Source organism: Plodia interpunctella, chromosome 27 (assembly GCF_027563975.2).
Source record: "Plodia interpunctella isolate USDA-ARS_2022_Savannah chromosome 27, ilPloInte3.2, whole genome shotgun sequence".
Lineage (NCBI taxonomy): Eukaryota > Metazoa > Arthropoda > Insecta > Lepidoptera > Pyralidae > Plodia > Plodia interpunctella.
The window spans coordinates 4,408,972-4,432,283 of record NC_071320.1 but is presented as its reverse complement, the minus strand read 5'-3'; the positions used below and the strand labels follow the sequence as shown (position 1 = coordinate 4,432,283).

Below are 23,312 nucleotides of genomic sequence, written 5' to 3'. Positions count from 1 at the left end.
GTTGACAGTTGACATTATGACAATGACACGTTTATGACAGCGACATCTTTTCAAAGCTTGCATGCACCAACTACACTTTTATGAAAAAAAAAAACATTAAATTTTACAAATGAACAACCCTCAACGGCCTACACTGATTTAAAGCTGGTACGAATCAAATGCATTTATTTACACTTACTTAGTATAGTGTATAATATATGGTAAGTAAGTACAAGTTATATCTAGGTAAGTATGTTAAACTCGCAATGTAAGCATACCTGAGAGGTCAGGCCACTGATGAAGGAGTTAACAATACATGTATTTTGATCAAAAACTTACGAATACTGGCTGCATTATCTATAGCAAAATGGTGGGGTGTTCATTCATAGCTCCATAATCGAGTACATATAATAAGCATTGTTTTACAGATAACGATCTAAAAAACTATAATACTTCCGACTTCAACCTCCAATCACAAACTTTATCAAGTTAATCCAAATTCGTAGAATACGATTATCTTTATCGTTTGGATAAATGTTTTTTATTCATTAATCCAAACAAATTTCCGTATATTTAAATCACTTTTTTAACCCCCTTTAAAAGTGGGGGAGTCTTACATCTTATTTTTTCATCAGCGCTCGATAATAATAATGTTTTTGAATACCTTTGACCGTGTAATTCATTGTGCAATTACATTACTGAGTAAAAATTATATAACTATTTATATAATAAGAAAATGATAAGCCCTTCTAACATGATAGACCAACGCTGTTGAAACGAGTTTCTTTCGGCATTTCTTCTCAGCAGCAGCAGTCGTTCTTTTGCCAAGTAGGTCGTAGGTTTTTGAGAAATTACTATACCTACTTATATATTTAATATAAAATTTAAAATTAAACCTAAAAAGGTATATGTCGTCATGCATCACACGACCGACGTCTTCTTGAATCTTCGCATATATGTATATAACTAGCTTTCGCCTGCGGCTTCGCACGCACGAATTTCATTTCTTAAAAGGAATCGAAGTAAAATTTCAGTTATTCCTTTATCGCATGTTCTAAGACTGGTAAAATATTACTATGATTCAAATTTGCATTTTTTGTCATCTTTAGTTCAAAACCCCGTTACCCGCTACGATTCCCGCTACGTGTCTCGTTCCGAAACTTGTCCCGTCCCATATCCTGAAAATTTTCCCATGGGACAATCGTTTCCCGCAACGTATCCCATCCCATTTCCCGCTAGTGTCCCACTCCCGCTTCCCGTAACGCGTGCCGAACATATCTTGGACCTCTCTTCAAAAATAAATTTCCACCCCTACATCAGTCCCCTAGAGATGCAATTTTCAAAATCTACCTAAGTATTGCATTATTATATTTGTTATAAAACTTTTAGTTTTGTATAGCTTTTGACTAATGTAAAAGAATATTATGACACTTCAAAAATAAACTCTGTCATACAAACATTTTAATTTATTTTATTAACTTAATAATATTTTAATCAGCGCCTTGGCTCGATACCATGGCACCATGCTGAGCTGGTCGCCATTTCGGCTTACATATTGTACTCGATCTGTATTCGTATATTCGTATTCGATATAAACTTGATTTGGGCTGAAGATCTAACCTGTATGAAGTCCATATTTTAATAAGTCTTCACGTGTGAAGTGTTCAGAGCTTCTTTTCGACCGTTTACTGGCTCGAAAATTTTACAGCGTAAGGCGTATCCCATAGTTTTCAAAGTTTTTTATCTTATGGAAAACAAAACGATTTTTCCCAATATTTCGGCACCCGAATATGCTACATTGTTGTATATTTTCACAAACGAATGCTTACATAATGAAAGGATTAATAAAGTACTCTAAAATAAACGTTTTAATCGACACAGCAAAAGGCGGCAAAGCTTTTGTGTACCTAACATACAGTGCTGTACTCTGGCGGGATAAATGTGCAGTAATACTCCCTATTGACCGCATGGAATTACATGGAAATACAACCGGAGCCGAGGTCGATTTGATCAGATGATTTTAAGGCATGTGACATACTAAAATGGAGGGAAAATTACCTGATTTTATTCAAAATTCAAAATTCAAAATTCATTTATTCCTTAAAAATATGCGTACATAGAGGTGGTCAATGAAATTTAGTGTCAAACATACTTTGCCATCTGAGGCGTAGGAAATAGCATTACACAAAGTCAAACATAAATTAATAGATTAAGATTATACATTGTCACAATTAGATAATAATATTTTGTACAGTTGTCCTATAGGAACTCCTTAACACTATAATAACATTCCTTCAGTAAAAGTTCGTGAACTGCTTTTTTGAACCTTCGGAATGGCAAACATTTTATTGCTTCAGGTAACTTATTATAAATCTTTATACACATTCCGTAACAATTATTAAAATACATTTTTGTCCGCGGTACGTGACCGTGTACTAATCTATCTCCACGTCTTGTGTTACGGGGATATATGTCAGATGCCTTCTGAAAAAGTGACAAATTCAGTTTAACAAATTTCACTATCTCTAAAATATATATGCATGGCAGTGGAAGTATTTTAAATTTTTGAAAAAGAAGTTTACAAGATATATATGGAGCCACTCCTGCAATGGCTCTAATACATTTTTTTTGTGCAAGAAAGGCTTTATTGATGTCAGCACTGTTTCCCCAAACAATAACACCGTATCTAAGCACCGATTCAACATAACCATAGTATGCAAAAAGAGTAGATTCCAGAGAAGCTATTTTTCGCAATCTGAATAAAACATATACATACTTATTTAGTTTGCAGCAGATGTTGTTAATATGTGTTTTCCAATTAAAATTTTCGTCAATAGTTATACCTAAAAATGTCACTATATTAGCCTGATTCAAAAGTTGTCCGTCATACTCTATATTTATTTCTTTATTTCTATTCAAACCTTTATTGAAATGCATATAGTTTGTTTTATTTAAATTAACAGAAAGATTATTTTTACTCAGCCATTTTATAACCTCTTTTACGGCCATGTTTACTTCATATTCATGTTCTGCCGATGTCTTTTCATTACCTTTAATGATTTATTTAAATTGATTAACCTGAGTTTTAATCCATTCAATCCCTCATATCTTAATCCATCAAAAGAACACGCAGTGATTTGCTAAAGGATATTTATTTACGATAAACGCAGAAGTATATACCTGTATGACGTAATTGACAAAAATATGTACTTACCTAGTTACTGATTAATATTCATATTTTTATTTTTAAGTATGATTTTATTGCACATCCAAATAGTAAAATGCATTATTTTTTTCGTAACAAAACGCGAATAAATTGATTGTAATAACATTTTAGATTCGTATCTACTTACTATCTAAATTATATCAACAATAATCAAATCTATTTTTAGCCATTCACAAATATAAGATGTATCAAAGATAAAATTATTTCCGTTTGATAAACGGCTACTGTATTTTACCGAATGCATCTACGTAGGTATTTACAAATAATTTGAAAGTTTAATTCAATAAAATTATATCGCGTAATAGCGATACGTACTTAGCGATAAATAATTTTAAATCACGATTTGTCAAATTCAACACCTTTATTCAGAAACTACTTAGCTATGTCCGCAATTACGTAAGGTATGCGTGCAATTCGAAATAAACAAAATAAATATAAATATATTAGGACAAATCACATTGATTCAGCTAGCCCCAAAGTGTGTTCGAGAGTTGTGTTATGGGATACTAACTCAACGATACTATTTATAACAAATACATACATAGATAAACATCCAAGACCCGGGCCAATCAGTAAAAGATCATTTTCCATCATGACCCGACCGGGGATCGAACCCGGGACCTCTCGGTTCAGAGGCAAGCACTTTACCACTGCGCCACCGAGGTCGTCAAAATTCATCTAAACAAGATACTTACATCTATAGGTAATCTTATTATAAAGAGGTAAGCGTTTGTGTTTGTGACTTAGTATGTTTGAGGCGGGTAAACTCCGAACGCCACCTAAAATTTTTACAGATTATGCCACACTACATAAAGAATTTTAATAGAATGAATTATAGTTTTCCATTGCACAATGTGGTCATCAAAAAGTATTTAAAAAAATCTATGTTATGTAGTGTTGGAGTGCTGATAAAAATAAAATATATTTTGAAATTTTTGATTTGTGACTTTGTATGTTTGATGAGGCAGGTAATCTCCAAAACTATCGAACTGATCCCAAAAATTATTTCATAATTAGAAAGGAACATCACCCAAGATAAGCGGAAAGCGACTTTGTTTTATACTATGTAATGGTAGTTACTTAACTAGTTGTTCGCCGCGAAATTAGACCTCGCGAACACAATACATTTTTACAAAATTGTGAATATTACAAAAACGACCGAACCGATTTCGATGCCCCACGAACTTAAAAATGTTATTGGCCTATCCTATATACCTTTTAAATTTCATCAAAATCGGACCAACGCCACGAAAGTTATCGCGTTACAAACATACATGCATACAAAAAAAATATATTTTTGCCCCAAGTAGAATGTTAGCCAATAAACAAATCATTCACCTGTTCTAATATTTAAGTGGGTTTCATGAAACACGGCCAAAAAGAGACATCGTACGATGTAGTCGTACGATGACCAAAATGTGCTTGGTAAGCAATTCCGACCAAAATTAACACGAGTGACCCAGTTGCTATTTGCATAGATAATATTACAACTAGATGGAATCTTTATCGAAAGCAAAATCAAATAACAATTTATATTTATTTATTTATCATTATTTCGCACAAAATATGGCACAGAAAGATGTTAAAATTAAATAGTATCACATATTTTGCCAAACAATGGCATGCAAATGCAGGTACATAAATATCAATTAAACTCTAAAATTGTTAATTTCCAAGATCACATTATGTCAACAATATATAAATAATTCATTTTATAATTTAATTTCAAATAAACACATATAAAGAAATTAGGCCTTCACAGGCACTTTTAATTAAATATTATTTAATTTAGAATATGACGTGCATATTCTAAATTAAATAAAATTTTAAAAAAGCTGCGAACTACTAGCATTCCGGAACGACCACTGATGAGACGGAATGCAGGCTTACCATTTTTTTAATATAAATAATAACATTCCACTAAATGCGTGTGTATGTTTGTTACTCTTTCTCGCAAAATGTACCGGACGGATTGTTATGAAATTTGGTACACGGGTAGAATATAACCGGGATGAAGTAAGGCACATAGTACTTTTTATCCCGAAATTCCCACGGGAGCGAAGGCCCCAGGGAGAGTTAAAATTTATTTAGTTTAAAGGTTATCTTCGTTGAAGATACATTTGAATGTTGTAATTAATTGATAGAATAAACCAAAAGAAATCATAGTATATAGAATAAACAATATATGCTTTAACTTGTAACGCAGCTACGCTTTATTTGGAATCTCTTTCGATGTATTTCGCCTGCGCTGGCACATTTGGATCTACTGTCATGAATTTTAAAATTCTAAATCCGCTCGAACACTTTGACGCGTAAACATTACGATCACGCTAGCGAGGCAAGAGGGTGGCCGTGATAGATTTATAAACATTAAATAAAATAATAAGAACAGACCCAATAAGGGTCTTAGTTTAAGTTTTATAATAAACTTACTTTGCTACCTACTGCCTAGTGCCTATTTATTATAACCCACGATAAAACCTGACAAACTGACATGCAATATTGATACATTGTAATAATTATGGACATAAATGGAAAAACTAACTTAAATTTAAATAGTAACGATAATAAAATCATTAAAATTAAATAACAATGTGTGTATTTGAAAAGCGCCATAGATATTTTATTTCAAATATTCAAATTAGATTTTAATACAAAGAAAAAACTATTCCCGTCGGCATGCATTTAAGCGGACGAAGCCGCGAGTAAAGGTTAAAATATATTGATAAATCTATTCATACTGTCATGTTATATTGCCGATCCGTACAATATTTTATGCAAAACTCTATCTATAAATTTCTAAATCTATAATATAACTTTTTTTTTCTATGATTATATACATTATTTTTTAAATAATTAAAATGTATATTTACATATATTTCAGACATTTAAAAGTGCGAGTCCGACTCGCACTTGTCGGGTTTATTTTTATTTTTTTATTGTTTTTCTTTTTTTGTTGGTTCAATAATGTTTTCACGTAAAACCGAAAATTGTGATATTCGATTGTGATATTTTATCTAAAATCTATTTTGTGTAAATTCACCTTATCGACAGGTCCCCGTGTTAAAATACCACTTATCTTTTTAATTATCAACGATAATATCAGACATAATCCATTTTATATATAAAAGGCGTTGCTATTTATTTTTATTGCAAATTAACATCTGAGCCGAAACTGAAAAAAAAAACAGTTGAATAAAAATAGTGGTTTACTTTATTTGCAGCGTCAATTTAGACGCCATGTTCGGTATGTACCATTATATTTACTAACTCTGTCCGCAACTTCGTTTGCGTGCGTTTAGAAATAGATAAAATGAAGAGGGTGGAAATTTAAAAAAAATGCTAAAGTTTTAACTGAAGTCTTTGATCATAATAATGCCTGCAAACAATAACATTTCATCAAAATCGATTCAGGTAGGCTATTTCAATGTTTTCCTATTAAATGACCAGACTAAGCTTTTAGCTAGTGTTGGGATTACGATTATTTAATACTGACTTTAGCCCGCGGCTTTGCCTGCGTGAATTTATTTACCTTCTAAATAAAAAATCAAAGCAAAATCTGACTAATATTGTAGCCTATTATTATTGTCTATATCTCCGGTTCTAAGTAAAATATCGCGATAAACATTATACCAGCACTTAAGTTAGACAAGTAAAACAGCATCAAAATCCATCCAGTAGTTTTTGTGTAATAGGTACGCGATCAAACAAATGGACAAACAAAAATTTAAAAGATATATATTATATTTTGGTTTATATTAGTCACATAAAGACGTCCTATAATTATTTTTCTTTAATATCACCTATGTACAGACATATAGCCCTAACATGTTTCTTATATATATATATAGAATAAATTATAGAATAGGTATGTATCTGTAGATTATCCTTGGTACATTCACAACGTGTTAGAATGTATTTAGAAAGATTAAAACATACTAAGATAATGCTATTTTTTGTTCATACTTTGAATTAAATCGATAAAAGAATTAGTGAATAGGATATAAGACATTATTTACATAAATTAACATAATATAACGTAATTAGGTAATTATATACCACACACATCTTAGTACAAAGAGGTAAACAAGCGTTTGTGCACACACAAACGCTTGTTTACCTACTTTGTGAGTTTGTATGTTTGAGGCGGGTAATCTCCATAACTACCGAACCGATTTCAAAAATTCTTTCACCATTAGAAAGTTACATTATCCAAGATTGCTATAGGCTATATTTTATCACAAAATTCCCACGGGAGCGAAGCCGCGGGCAACATCTAGTAAGTAAATAGAAGTGTCTGTCTGTAATTTCAAACTGTGTTTTTTTTTAAATAGCAATAGTGTTATAAACACGTTTCCGTTAACCAAACATTTTTTTCATATTTTTCGTCTGGCTGTCTGCTTGTTAATCTTCGCAACGGCTTATCCGATTTTGATGAGATTTTCAGTGTACCGGGCGAATATTCAGTCGCCTGGTTGACTCAACCTAGCTAATTGTTCAGTTTTCTGCTGCATAAAGGAATCAGGGACATAGAACTTACAAAATATACATATAAGCATAACAATTTTTAAGCATATTTTAAAGCTAGTATTCTAAAGCATATTGGCGGCTTGTGGGCGGCCCGAGGGCCACCCCGCCGCACCCTGACCTACTGCTACACTATAGCTTTATGCAAATCAACATTAGGGTAAAATACATTAGCCTAAACTAAGTGCTTATTGAAAACGTATGCCAAAAAACAAGTACGTCAAAATATAATTATGTCAAGAAAATATATGCTTAACTCGTTATGCTAAATTAAATTAGGATAAAAAAATATGCGAAAAAACCCGGGTACCCCGAGGATCGAACCCGGGACCTCTCTCTCTCTCGGCTGATGATCTAAAAATCTTAATTTTGTTTCCAGGAAAGCTGTTTTTACTCTCTCTTCTGTATCTGGCCCAAGCCCGGCCCGACGACCGTCGCTACGAGCCCTCAGACCTCTGCCCCTCCCAAGGCCATTGGCTCCTCCCTCACGAGTACGACTGCACACTATTCTACTATTGCGAATATGGTCTCAAGTGGATAGAGCCCAGAATGTGCGCGCCCGGCTCAGAGTTCTCTGCGGAGTTACAGGTAATTTAATATTAATAAGTAGTTTATTTATTAATCTAATCTTACATTCGATTATCAACTACCTTTTGACCGCGACTTCGCACGCGTGGTTGACTTTAAAAAAAGGGAGTAAGTAGTCTACGTTTGAATCGGCCCAGCGGTTCAGCCGTGAAAGTGGAACTATACGACAGATATATGTACAGACAGATAGATAGACAGACAGATAGATAGACAGACTTTCGCATTTATTACACTAGTTATTCACCGCGAACTTCGACCTCGCGAACACAATATTTTTTACTTTTTACTAAATTGAGAATATTTCAAAAACGACTGAACTGATTTTGATGACTCCACGAACTTAAAATTTATTTTCTAAGTATGTATGTATGTACATACATGCATACATCCACACATACACACATACACACATACACACATACACACATACACACATACACACATACACACATACACACATACACACATACACACATACACACAAATTCAAATTAAAAATTCTTTATTCAATTTAGGATGATATACATCACTTATTGACGTCAAAAAAATTACTTAAACTAAGTCTACTGCCGGCTTCCAAAGCGCAAGTGAAGAAGAAGCGGCGCAACAAACTTCACCGCAGCCTTTTCTCCAAGGACGTCAATTAACAAATATAGGACGAATTTACATCATTATTAAAAATGTCAAAATTTGAATAAGTAAATAAGATAAAATATGTATTTCCAATAAAATTATTGAAAATTGTCACACAAAAAATATATATAAATATAAAGCTAAATGTACAAAACGTACGTAATAATGTCATAAATCAATTACATATGTTATGAGGATACTGAGGATATGACACACACACACACACACACACACACACACACACACACACACACACACACACTCACACACACACACTCACACACACACACACACATAACGCGAAACTAAAACAAATATTATTTCAGGTGTGCATCCATCCAGTCCTGGCTAACTGCACTTTACCTGGGCCACCTACTGAAGGACCGGCCACAGAAGAAACTATTGCCCCAACGGCTGGTTCCACTACCACTATAGTTGTTCCTACTACATATGCCCCTACCACATCAGCCCCCACTACTTTAGAGGTTGTAACTACCACTTCTGCTCCTATAACGACTGCTTCCCCTAATATCACGACAGAAGCACCTGTCACCACAGCTCTTCCTAATATAACTACCGAAGCGCCTGTCACCACAGTTCTTCCTAATATTACTACCGAAGCACCTGTCACCACAGCTCTTCCTAATATAACTACCGAAGCGCCTGTCACCACAGCTCTTCCTAATATAACTACCGAAGCACCGGTCACCACAGCTCTTCCTAATATAACTACCGAAGCACCGGTCAGCACAGCTCTTCCTAATATAACTACCGAAGCGCCTGTCACCACAGCTCTTCCCAATATTACTACCGAAGCCCCTGTCACCACAGCTCTTCCTAATATAACTACCGAAGCACCGGTCAGCACAGCTCTTCCTAATATAACTACCGAATCGCCTGTCACCACAGCTCTTCCCAATATTACTACCGAAACTCCTGTCACCACAGCTCTTCCTAATACAACTACCGAAGCACCTGTCACAACAGCTCTTCCTAATATAACTACCGAAGCGCCTGTGACTACTGCTCTTCCTAATATAACTACCGAAGCACCTGTCACTACAGCTCTTCCTAATATTACTACCGAAGCACCTGTCACCACAGCTCTTCCTAATATAACTACCGAAGCACCTGTCACCACAGCTCTTCCTAATATAACTACCGAAGCACCGGTCACCACAGCTCTTCCTAATATAACTACCGAAGCACCGGTCACCACAGCTCTTCCTAATATAACTACCGAAGCACCTGTCACCACAGCTCTTCCTAATATAACTACCGAGGCACCTGTAACTACTGCACTTCCTAATATAACTACCGAAGCACCTGTCACCACAGCTCTTCCTAACATTACTACTACCGAAGCACCAACAACTACTGCTGCTCCAACTACACAAGCCCCTGTTACTACGTCAGCTCCCACTACCACAACAGAAGCGGTTCCAACATCTTCAACGGAACAAGCTCCAGTGGAACTGCTGCCAAATGGATGCCCAGCAGACTTCCACGTTCACCAGCTTTTGCCTCATGAGTCGGACTGTACGAAGTTCTATTACTGCATCTTCGGTGAACTAGTTGAGAGGTCATGCGGTGAGGGAACCGCGTTCAACCCTACTTTACAGGTAAGATTTGTTATTTAACTACTTTAAAATTTTTCACATTGCATAATTATATATTAAACGACAGGTATTAAACGCGCACATAATACCTTTACTTACACTTTCCCACACGTTTCGGACCTTAACACAGGTCCGTGGTTACTGAGCGACTGACTCAGCAGGCTACAGCGACGATGTCTGTCCGGTAGAATCTTCTTCTACCGCCATATTATTATCCCGCCAATACAAATAAAGTTTAATACCTGTTGTTTAATATAGATTTGTTTTTTCTTTATAAATTTTATTTAAAAAAAAAACATCTGTGGAAATGATGAAGCAGATAATGTCTGAATCATGGATACCAAATTATCCTTATAATCTACATGTTATGATTTGAAGCGTATATGCCATGATGTCATGGATAAATCGTCATTTAAATTGGATGACACAAGTCACTATAGGTAGCTCTTGGTACAAAGGTCGTTTGCATGGGTACTTCAGCCAAACAGCAACGCTTGTATTGTTGTGTTCCAGTTTGAAGGGTGAGAGAGGCGGTGTGATTATAGGGTACTGTGGCAAAAGATCCTAGGACACAAAGTGGGCAACGCGCGTGTTAGGCTGCGGTCTCCACTTACCATCTGTTATGCCACATGCTTATTTCCCAGTTTGATGGTAAAACAATAGTTTGAAGCTATGACATCAATACAGTTTGTTACATGCTAGTTTTCTGCTGAGGATGAAACTAAAAGTGTAAAATTAATGTTACAATTTCTATTATTAATATTAACAACAATCCATCTAAAGACGATGGTTTAAGATACTAAATATAAAAGTGGCATTCATGAAATTTAGGTCTGCGATCGCGTTGAGAACGTCGAATGCAATAACAATGAAAGCAAAGAAGATGAAGAAGGTAGTGGGTTTGGAAGTGGAGAAGTGAATGGTAGCGGAGATTACATCGATGACGTCGACATAGTTATTGTAGACGGGAGTGGTGAAGGAGATCTGGCTAATGGATGTCCATCAGATTTCGAAGAATATCGACTTCTGCCACACGAGACTGACTGCAGTAAATTTTATTACTGCGTTTTTGGTGTTAAAATCGAAAGGTCCTGTGCTAATGGTACCCATTTCGATTACGACCTTCAGGTCAGGATTATAAAGACTTATTACGTTTGGATTGGATTCACATAAAAAATTGGGTTGTTTTGTCTTTTGTTTGTAGCGCCAGTAGCTGTGTGAACCAGTTGACTCGATTTTGTCATTGTAAATTTTCTTTTAATGATCAAAACTCCTTATGAAGCTGGATTATTGATCTGGAAACCTTCTGTTAAGAACAGGTTGATGTTTCAATATGGTGATGGATTTGTTGGTTTTTTTATTGGTTAAAACCTCCATGATGTTCTGTTTTTGTTTTCATTTGCATATTTTGATTTTGCATAAGTTATAACATCCAGATTGGCAAGGATAGTATTAAATATCTGAATTTGAAAATGATTGGCAAATCATATTTCACTGACAACTCCCTGGATAATATTTGATTTTTATGTGTTTTTTAAAGTCCTAGATGTTGCCCGGGGCTTCGCTCCCGTCGGAATTTTGTGATAAAATATAGCCTATAGCAATCTTGGATAATGTTTATCTTGGTAACCTTTCTAATGATGAAAGAACTTTTGAAATCGGTCCCGTAGTTTCTGAGATTACCCATCTCAAACATAGTACGAACTCACAAAGTTACAAACGCTTACCTCTTTATAATTTTAGTATCTATAGATAAAATGTGGTTGAGTAAGAATCCCATAACACAAGATTGGAAATTACTTTGACGCTAACTCAATCTGTAGGATTTTGTCCCTAAAATAAGTAATTTTATTTGTACTTTCCGTTAAGAGTCACTTTTGATTATGATTCTCGTGGATGACCTCCGTGTCCTAATGGTCATCACGCCGGACTGCTACACTGGAGGTCCCGGGTTCGATCCGCTCAGGTCAACATGGAAGATGAACTTTTTTAGATTGACCTGGGCCTTGGATGTTTATCTAAATATGTGTATGTTATACAATATAGTTGAGTTTGTATCCCGTAACACAAGTCTCGAACTTACTTCGGGGCCGCAATCTCTGTGATTTGTCCATAAATATTTATTTATTCTGAAAACTATTAAGTCATTTAACGTGAAATTCACAAATTCAAGACATTATAATCAGGAAAAACGTACTTACGTAACTTACTGCTTAGATATACATTGAATTAACGTTTACGTTAATTCAGTGTATATCTAAGCAGTAAGTAACGTTTACGTTAATTCAGTGTATAGTAAGCGTTTCTTCTTATCGAGTATTTTATTGCTGGTGTTCAGATCTTATTCAAGTCTAAAGACAAGTACCTCACGATGTTTCCCTTCGCCGGAAGCAAGTGGTGGTCTATGAAAACTACTGTACATGAGTCAGATTGGTATACAAACTCATGTGGCACGAGTAGGTCTTGGACATGGGCGTAAACCGCATTCTTATTTATATTAGAACAACACCCAAGTCTGTATATATTGTGTTATATAATTAAGTTTTCCAAGGTTACTGGTATAAAACGCATAACTTTCCAAAGGCGCTTATGGTACATAAACAACATCTTGACTTTTGTCCAAATAATAAATACAATAATTTTCCTTTTTCAATGTCGTTTCTATAAAACGTTAACCCTATGTTCGATTGCTATATAACGCTACTGTACTGTCTCGTGTTGCTTGGCTATTACATAGAGTTAAGATGTGTAGAATCGCAAATTAGATTGTATTTTCTTTTATGTGAAAAAAAACTACTAATCCCGAAAAGTCGTAGAATAAAAGTTGCTTGTTTTGATGAACCCAAGTAGTCTTTAGGAGGTTAGGAGGTACGTTTGATACCAGTAACCTTTACATACCCTCAAAGGGCATTAAAGATGGAAGTAAAGGGTTCCAGGAATAGAGGAAGACCTGAGAAGGAATGGATGGAGTGTGTCAAGGATAGTATGAATAGGGAAGGAGTATCAATGGATATGGCAAATGACAGAACGAAATGGAAGGAACTTACATACTGTGCCGACCCCACATGAGTGGGATAAGGTCAAGAAGAAGACAAGACCTTACATAAAAAAAACAAATGATAATACAAGTCAAGGCTTTGTTTACTGTAAGGGAAGTCCCGATAATATGATATAAAACAAATAAAACAAACAGCCATGAATGGTCGGTATTCGTAGGAAATTAATCATCGACAGATGATAATCCTTTAATACAAATCTTTTAGGAAAAATATTATTTTAACGATAAAATTGAAACGCAATTACCTTTTAAAAGTATGAGCCGCTTTTTATTGTATACTACCGGCCCGTCCCGGCTTCGCTCGTTTCATAACATAATACATTAAATACCTAAACTTCGGAATCACACTATCTATTTTAAAAAATCCGTTACGTAGTTTTGGAGAGATACTATGACACGGACAGACATACAGATACACAGACACGTTTAACTTTAAAACTCCCCTCTTGTCACCATGTTTTGTCTATACTATTATTACAAAGAGGTAAGCGTTTGTGAGTTAGCATGATTGAGGCAGGTAAACTCTGAAACTACCGAACCGATTTAAAAAATTATTTCACCATTAGAAAGGTACATTATCCAAGATTGCTATAGGCTATATTTTATCTTAAAATTCCCACGGAAGCGTAGCCCCGGGCAACATCTAGTATTTATTAAATTTGATTATCATTAAATTCTTAATGATAACATGTATTGTACCTAAGCTTGTTTCACATGTGTACGAAGACCTAGATAAAGTGGATTATCTCTGTTCAATTAGCTTGTTTATCTTGACAGTTAAACGTTTTTACCGACTCGAATTTTAAGCACATTAGTCTATCAGATTGTGATCTTAATCCATGACTACCATTCGCTCACGTCTTCGATTCATTATCTCCTTTTTACATTGAATTAAACAACACTTAATTCTATTCTCCATAAAGCTGCCTTTTCAACTAGTGAAGGTTAGTTATCATTCGTGAGGAAAAACATCGTGAGGAAACCTGCACTATGGTTGGCGTTTTAATTGACCGAACGCGCGAAGCGAGCCATTCTACTTATGGCAAAAATACATTTTTTGTATGTATGTTTGTATTGCGATAAATATTTCGAACCGTTAGTCAGATTTTTATGAAATTGAAAAGGTATGTATGTTCTGTCAATAGTAAGTGTAATTTACAAGTTCAATTTCACAAAATCGTAAAAAAATATATTGTGTTCGCCAGGTCTAAGTTCGCAGCGAACAACTAGTTTAACTAAAGTGTATGCGACTACTTACCACTGAATAGGTAGGTAGGTAGTCGTTAAAGCCACGTCATATGCCTGTAGGCGACTTGAACAAGATCTTACTCCAGTGTTGGCAATAACCAGCTCGATATACAAGCGAATACAATTCTTATTATTAAACTTTTCTTAGGCTGGTCTTACCCAATGTCATTCTCATTTTGACACTCAAATTTTGCAGGTGTGTGACCATCCAGATAACGTTGGGTGTGCTGTGTCCAACCCTGGGGGCAGTGGAGAAAACAATGAAGGTAAGAATAATAGTCCACAATTTGAGATCTTCCCCGTTCACAAATTTAAGTGATGTTGATCACGTTAGCAAAATTAATTCAGTTGTTTTAATTCCATCCCTTGCCCACTCTAACAGAGTCTAAATATTTCACCGTGGGGAAAATCACGCTGGCGAAACCGCAAGCAAAAGCTAATAATCGATCGGGGATTCAACTTAGGGCAAAAATATTTTTTATTGTATGTATGTTTGTAACGCGACAACTTTCGAACCGTTGGTCTGATTTTGATGAAATTTAAAGGCTATATAGGATCTGTCAATGTTTTTTTTTTAAGTTCGCAGGACATCAAAATCAGTTAAGTCGTTTTTGAAATTTTCACAATTGTGTAAAAAAACTCATCAAACATTTATTGTGTTCGCGAGGTCAAAGTTGCGGCGAAACAACTAGCTATATATATATATATATATAAATTGATTGATATACAGACTCATCAGAAGAGGACAGTGTAGAATGGCTCGAAAACGGGTGTCCAGCTGACTCGACAAATGTCAATCAGCTACTGCCCCACGAAGACTGTGGCAAATTCTATCAGTGTGTCCACGGCAACAAGATTGAGTTGCTGTGCCCGGCCGGGTTACACTTTAGCGTCAGCGAGAATGTAAGTTACTTAACTGCTAATTATTAATTTATTGACCGAGCGAGCAAAGCGAGCTAGGTTTACAAATCGGGTCTATAAGCATACAAAATTTCAGCCATGATATAACACAGCATACTGTACTATGGCATAATGATTAAGCATACGTTCTTACGCATAATTTGAACCATAACTAACCTTTTTTTTTCGTGTGGAAAGACGCTCGTCCCGTCCATCCGGCCACGGGAAGCCGGACAGGTGTGTGTGACTTTAACCCACTAAAACCACACGGTGTCAACGCCAACCCAACCTAATAGTTAATTATGCCTTAGACCTATTATGCCAAAATCGTTATGCCAAAGAACAATAGGACAAAAAAGTTCATGCGATAAAAAGTTTTGGAGCTACAAAACTACAACAAAAAAAATACATATATGTATTCTTTATAAAGAATTTAAAAAAAAAACAATTTACAAATTTGGCCTTTCTTCAATTTTCTTATATATATTGATGTGTGTAGGATCTGGCAATTGAATTTTTATATTCGTGGGACAAGAAAATCGGTTAAGTCGTTTTTGAAATATTCACAATTTGATAAAGAATTATTGTGTTCGCGAGATCTAAGTTCGCTGGGAACAACTAGTTTATTTTATTGGCAAATTATGGCAAAATTTTATACCCTAACCCTGGGCTGGCGTCACAGCTCCGAATACAACACGCGAAGATGAGAAAGAAATAAAATTTGACGACGAAAAAGTGCCTGTGATGGTTTAATTTCTGAATTCTCAATATTGTTTTTTTTTTCCACTTTGACTTTGAGGCGTGTGATTGCGCCCTAAAATAGAACCACTCCAATCCTCTAGTGGATCTCATACGAGGCACTAATACACGTATCCTTGTCAGAATTTTTGGCAATGCCAAATTTGCTTATCAGTAACAGAAGCATTTCCATAAAAGGTTGACGTCAGGCCGGTTGTAAAATCACTGAATCTTTAATAAGAGACAGAGTAAAATATAATTGAATTCCCATGCGATTAATTCTAGTGTTGAAATATTCTTCAAATGATTATACCAAAATTAACATAAATGTTTTTAATTTTCCAGCGATGTGAATACCCTGCGATAGCTGGCTGTGAATCAGGCAATGGCGGCGGTGAAAGTGGTGGTAATGGCGGAAACAGCGGCGAAGATAATGGAAATGGCGGAGAAGATGGTGGCAATGGCGAAAATGGCGGTGAAGACGGTGGAGAAGATGGTGGCAACGGAGCTGGGGAAGTCGAAACACTGCCTAACGGCTGCCCAGCTAACTACACCATCGAACAGCTGCTGCCAAGCGCTGACTGCAGCAAATACTATCAGTGCGTGCACGGGAACAAAGTTGAGAGGCCTTGTGCTGAAGGCCTGCATTTCAGTGTTGCCCAGAACGTTAGTCTATTATTCTCTCTTTTCTCACGTAGGCTTTTTCCGGTAGCTTCCTCAGCCGCAAAGTGTCGTGGCCCAGCGTCTGCTTTTCTAAGTGTTCTGTACTGTCTTCGGTATCTTTAGTAGTCCTCCAAGACCATTAAGAGAATGACTTTGGCTGCTGAATCGCAACAATAGCAATCCCGAGGAAGGTTGATGTCAGTCAGATGGCTGGTTGTAATATCACAACAGAATCTTCAAAACTTCAAGGTTTAGTTTTAACTCCGAGCTTTGCGGCGCCGGCGTCACAAACCCGAACACAATTGGGAGCATGCGGAGATGAGAGAAAGTTTGTTTGTACGTAAATGAACAAAGAAAACATACTAGTTATTGGGTTAAAAAGTTTATTAATACCATTACAGACCACCTGATTGTTCAGAAATTGACGCGCATACGACATGTAGGGTTTCACCGCTTGATGATAAAGTATCTGATAGTCCACATGTAACAAACATATTGAATAGATAGCGTTAAAAATTATATTTATCTAGCACGTCAGTTTATCTGTGAGATTGCAATGTGGTATTTCATCGGAAAGTGTTGAAACAAGCCCGGTCCTTGACTGTTTGAGATTGTAATAATAATATGCACAAAATATTTCAGCAATGCGATTACCCACAATACGCCGGCTGTGAATCTGGTAACGGAAACGGTGAAGACAATGGTAGCGGTGATGGTGACGGTGATATTGATGTGGGAACACTGCCTAACGGTTGCCCAGTTGACTACACCATCGAACAGCTGCTGCCAAGCGCTGACTGCAGCAAATACTACCAGTGCGTGCACGGGAACAAGGTTGAGAGGCCTTGTGCTGAAGGCCTGCATTTCAGTGTTGCCCAGAACGTTAGTCTATATTCTTCCTTTTCTCACTTTTTTCTTTTATCTTACCCAGGCGCAAAGTGTCGTGGCCCAGGACCAGCTTTTTTAAGTGTTCTTCAAAATATTATTTAATATTTTCAGGGTCAAATGCTTTTGCATTTAAATTAATTGATAAGACCCATATTTGTCAATTGACAATTTAAGAAGTTAAGTAAATTTTTGACGTCACGAAGTGATATATACCGTCCTGATTTGAATAATTTTGAATTGATATTGTATTACGTTTTAATATCTAACAGTTCAGACAGAGTCAAGCGTTGCGTAGCTCTAAATTATATTAAAGTAAAAATGTTATAAAGATACAATGGACATTCTAAAATTATAGCAATGCGACTACCCTGAATTCGCCGGCTGTGAATCAGGCAGTGGTGACGGGAACGGTGAAGTTGGTGGCAACGGTGGAGACGATGGTGACAATGGAAGTGGAGAAATAGAAACGCTGCCTAACGGCTGTCCAGCTGACTTCACCGTCGAACAGCTGCTACCAAGCGCTGATTGCGGAAAATTCTACCAGTGCGTGCACGGGAACAAAGTAGAGAGGCCATGTCCTTCGGGACTACACTTCAGTGTTGAAAAACAAGTAAGTTCTAAAGCTGGATTCCATCCATCTTACTACAAAACGATTTCAATCAATCGACGACCTCGGTGGCGCAGTGGTAAAGTGCTTGTCTCTGAACTGAGAGGTCCCGGGTTCGATCCCCGGTCGGGTCATGATGGAAAAATGATATTTTTCTGATTGGCCCGGGTCTTGGATGTTTATCTATATATGTATATGTTATAAAATATAGTATCGTTGAGTTAGTATCCCATAACACAAGTCTCGAACTTACTTTGGGGCTAGCTCAATCTGTGTGATTTGTCCTAATATATTTATTTATTTATTTATTTATATTTATATCAATGTCTAAACATATTTTACTAAATACAATCCGCACAGAATAAAATAGTATCTCTTTATTGTAGGCGGATAATCCTATTCTTATATAAGTGCGAAAGTAAGTATGTTTGTTACCTCTTCCCGCTCTATCTACTCGACCAATCTTCTTGAAATTTTGCATACATGTAGTTTAAAGTACGGAGAAGGAAATTAACGCGAGCGAAGCCGCGGGCAAAAGCTAGTTGGTTATAAATTTAAGAAATGTCATTTAATCACTTAACGTTTATTTACACTTTAAAATCTTTTTCTATTAGAATTGGTATATTTTGATATTTGCTACTTTTGACTCTAAAAGTAAATAAATAAATAAATATATTAGGACAAATCACACAGATTGAGCTAGCCCCAAAGTAAGTTCGAGACTTGTGTTATGGGATACTAACTCAACGATACTATATTTTATAACAAATACATATATAGATAAACATCCAAGACCCGGGCCAATCAGAAAAAGATCATTTTTCCATCATGAACCGACCGGGGATCGAACCCGGGACCTCTCGGTTCAGTGGCTAGAACCTTACCACTGCGCCACCGAGGTCGTCAAATAAATAAGTGATATTACGCACTTATCTGATGGATAGACTTAATGGAGTCTTTCATACAATCGACGTGGTTATTTATGATGGGTTCGTAGCTTCGAACATTAATCTTTGAATAGAACACACTGTGTGTTGATGGAGCATAGCTTTTTTGGTGGATAATACCAACGCTTTCAAGTCCCTGTGATTTGAGGTGCCCACTTCTTGAAATTCTATGAAAATACTTAACTATTATTAAAGTTTAATTGGGACAGAAACTTTCGTTTTCGAGAGAAAATAACAATAATATAATGTTAATTTTCAGGAATGCGATTACCCCACATTCGCTGGCTGTGAATCGGGAAACGGAGAAGATGGAAACGGAGGCAGCGGTGAAGATAACGGCAACGGTGGTGAAGACGGAGAAAACGGTGGCAACAGTGATGAAAATGGTGGTAGCAGTGGTGAAAATGGTGAAAACAGTGGAGAAGACGGCAGAGACGACAGATGCCAGAAGGCTTGCAACATCCCTCCCTGGTCTCACCGCGATTGCGACAAATACTGGCGATGTGACGGGGTAAATGCTGCCTTAGTCACCTGCTCTGAAGGTCTACATTTCAATGTCGACACGTTAACCTGCGACTTGATATCTAATGCTAATTGTGTTCAAAGCTTGAGGAGGTCGAATGGACCTTTCATTCAAATTTTCAACGCTAGATTACGATAAATCTATTTAGAACATAATCACATACATTGATTTTCCGCCTTACTTCGATTCATGAGTTTTAGAGATGGCAATTGTATTTATCAATTAAATACTTTGGTAAAAATAATGATTCCAGTGACATATATACTTACCACATAGAAAAATAAATTAATAAGTTTTGCGTACTATTAATATACATCTAGAATTCTTCAGTTATTTTTCTTTAAGCCTCGTACAATCCTGGTGTACCTCAAGGTAGTGTATTAGGCCCTCTATAAATATTTTTTTTAATAATTTCGGAATTTTACTTACATTAAATATTTAATCTGTATACTTAATATGAATTTGTATGTTTCTATTTTTATTATTTAAATATTTTTTTACTTAAATATTCCATATGTGCCAAAACAACATTTGTTAAAGCTTACACGTTTAATAAATTACTATTAATAAATATTAATGTCTTAATTTATTTCTTAGTACTTTTCCCACCCACCACCAGTCCCACTGTTGGACAAAGACCTTTTCATAAATCTCTGGCAAGTAAAGCCACCCTGAACTCTACATATATCCATACTAATACATATGAACCATACCTATAAATGCGAAAATCTATCTGTCTATCTGTTGCTAATCAGCTGGACCGATTTTGTTGAAATTTGGCATACATGCAGTTAAAGAAACCGGCTTAAACATAGGCTACCTTTTTTTTAAAAAAATTAATCTCCAAATGACTGTAATAGGGGTGAAAGTTTATATGAAAATCGTGTGTTCGACTATATTAGCAATATTAGGTCCTTACATATGAAATTGGCGTTTGGTATAGGAGGAACAAAAAGTGGAATTTTTATTAATATATTATATTTATTTCATCAAAGAACCAACAATTTTAGCTATGCACTTTTGCCATCTCATAGGTAGTTCATTGAGCCCTTTACTAAAAAAAACATTCGGACGGGAATCAATAAAATCTTTGAAGGCCCGGAGTCGAATTTTTTCCCTTGGAAGAAGTTATCCAAATTTCAAAAAAATTACGGTAATCTGTTGGAGCAAGGTTCGGGGAGTACGGTGGATGTCTTAGACATTCCAATTGAAGCTCCTCTAATTGAGACCTCTAACGAAACCCCCTCTAATTGAAACCTCTAAAGACGGCTACCACGTGTGTTGTGCAGTGTGTGGTCTAGCGTTGTCGTGAAGCAGCAGTGGCGTGGAGCGATTGACCAGCCTCGGTTGTTTAGCAGCTAGCTTTTCCATCATAGTTTGCAATTGCTGACAATAGACGTCTGCCGTAATCGTCTGGCCAGATTTGAGAAAACTGTAATGAAAGACACCGGCACTAGTCCACCAAACGCTTACAAGTAACTTTTTTGGGTCAATTTTCGCTTGGGGCAGGATTTGGCTGGCTAGCCAGGATCCAGCCATTGCGATGAGCATTTCCGATTATCGTAGAAAATCCACTTTTCATCACAGGTAATGATTTGATTTAAAAACCCTTCATTATTGTACCGCAGTATTGTAACGCAACACGCGTTTGCCGGTTTAATGTAATTCGTGAGGTACCTTCCAAGTTTCTCAATCTTCCCAATTTCCTTCAAGTGGATTAAAATAGTTTTATCACTCACACCAAAGCCTGAAGCTAACTCGGACGTGGTTTGCGATGGATCCGCTTCCACAATAGCCTCTCCGCAGCACTGGTGCCACGGTGGAACTCGTACTCGTAAATAACGCGACATTTTGTAAACTGAGTGACGCAAACAGAAAAATCAGAAGAAAAAAAAAACAAATGAATGACGGTTAACGAAACACAAATACATGTAGCTGTATAAATTTGAATTTGGAATTCATAACCAAAGAGGAGAAATTTGTGATTAAAGTGGCCAGTACAAGAAAACGCCAATTTCATATGTAAGGGCCTAATATTTAGTTTGTCAAACTTTCACGGCCACTGGACAGATTTTGATGAAATTTGGAATATATAAATAAATAAATATAAATAAATATATTAGGACGAATCACACAGATTGAGCTAACCCCAAAGTACATAGGCTGCTATTTATGTATCCGGAACTGGCCAATAATTCTAGAATATTTAAAAAGTAATTACAACATTTGAAAATAGAACTCTTCGGCTAGAGAATAAATATTTTTCATGTCCCTGTCATTTGTTTTTTTCAATTGGCGCCAATTTTGAAAATAGCTTGTCTTCATTGCCATGGATTTAACTCGTGAACATTTTCGCGCGATGATTTATTATGATTTTCGGCGTGGATTAACTCAAAAACAGTGCATCGAACAACTGATTTTAACTTTTGGAGATGAAGCACCATCGAAAACCACTGTGTATTATTGGTTTAAGGAATTTCAACGTGGACGGTCTATGCTCACGGATGAAATTAAGGAGGGTCGTCCTAAATCGGTAGTGGTACAACAAAATATTGATGCTGTGCGACAATTAGTAATGCAAGATCGTCATGTTACATACCGCGAGATAGAGGCGTCTCTGGGCATTAGTATGACGAGTATACACGCGATATTACACGAACATTTAATTGTTAAAAAAATTTGTTCGCGTTGGATTCCGCACAACTTGAGCGTAGATCAAAAACAGGCTCGTGTCGACTGGTGTAAGAAAATGATAAAAAAATACAACCGTGGCACGTCAAAAGCTGTTTATAATATCTACACAGGTGACGAAACCTGGATCTATGCTTATGACCCTGAAACTAAACAGCAGTCAACGGTGTGGGTCTTTCAAGATGAACCGAATCCAACAAAAGTTGTTCGTGCGAGAAGCACTTTAAAGCAAATGGTCGCTTGTTTTTTTGGTATCAACGGACATGTAGCTACAGTGCCACTAGAGAATAGTAGGACGGTTAATTCTGAATGGTACACCACCATTTGTTTGCCAGAAGTCTTTGAAAAAATACGAAAGAACAACCCACAACGCAGAATCATACTTCATCACGACAATGCTAGCTGCCACAAGTCGGCTGAAACAAATAATTTTTTGGAGGGTCAAAAGATTGAATTGACGGGTCATCCGCCGTACAG

At 36.2% G+C, this 23,312-nt stretch overlaps 1 protein-coding gene across 2 annotated transcripts; it reads left to right on the top strand.

Annotated features, from left to right (window-relative positions):
- The first annotated feature begins 6,312 nt into the window (after positions 1-6,312).
- On the top strand, positions 6,313-20,717 carry LOC128681377 (uncharacterized). Of its 2 annotated transcripts, XM_053765205.1 has the most exons (10): positions 6,313-6,452; positions 8,112-8,320; positions 9,280-10,575; positions 11,404-11,700; positions 15,075-15,144; positions 15,609-15,781; positions 16,862-17,182; positions 17,822-18,061; positions 18,423-18,677; positions 19,881-20,717. In XM_053765205.1, exons 1-10 carry the CDS (start codon positions 6,446-6,448, stop codon positions 20,280-20,282), a joined length of 3,270 nt encoding a protein of 1,089 aa, XP_053621180.1. In that variant the 5' UTR covers positions 6,313-6,445; the 3' UTR covers positions 20,283-20,717. The 2 variants fall into 2 exon arrangements, with proteins under 2 accessions (XP_053621180.1, XP_053621181.1); XM_053765206.1 differs by lacking the exon at positions 11,404-11,700.
- Positions 20,718-23,312: the final 2,595 nt, after the last annotated feature.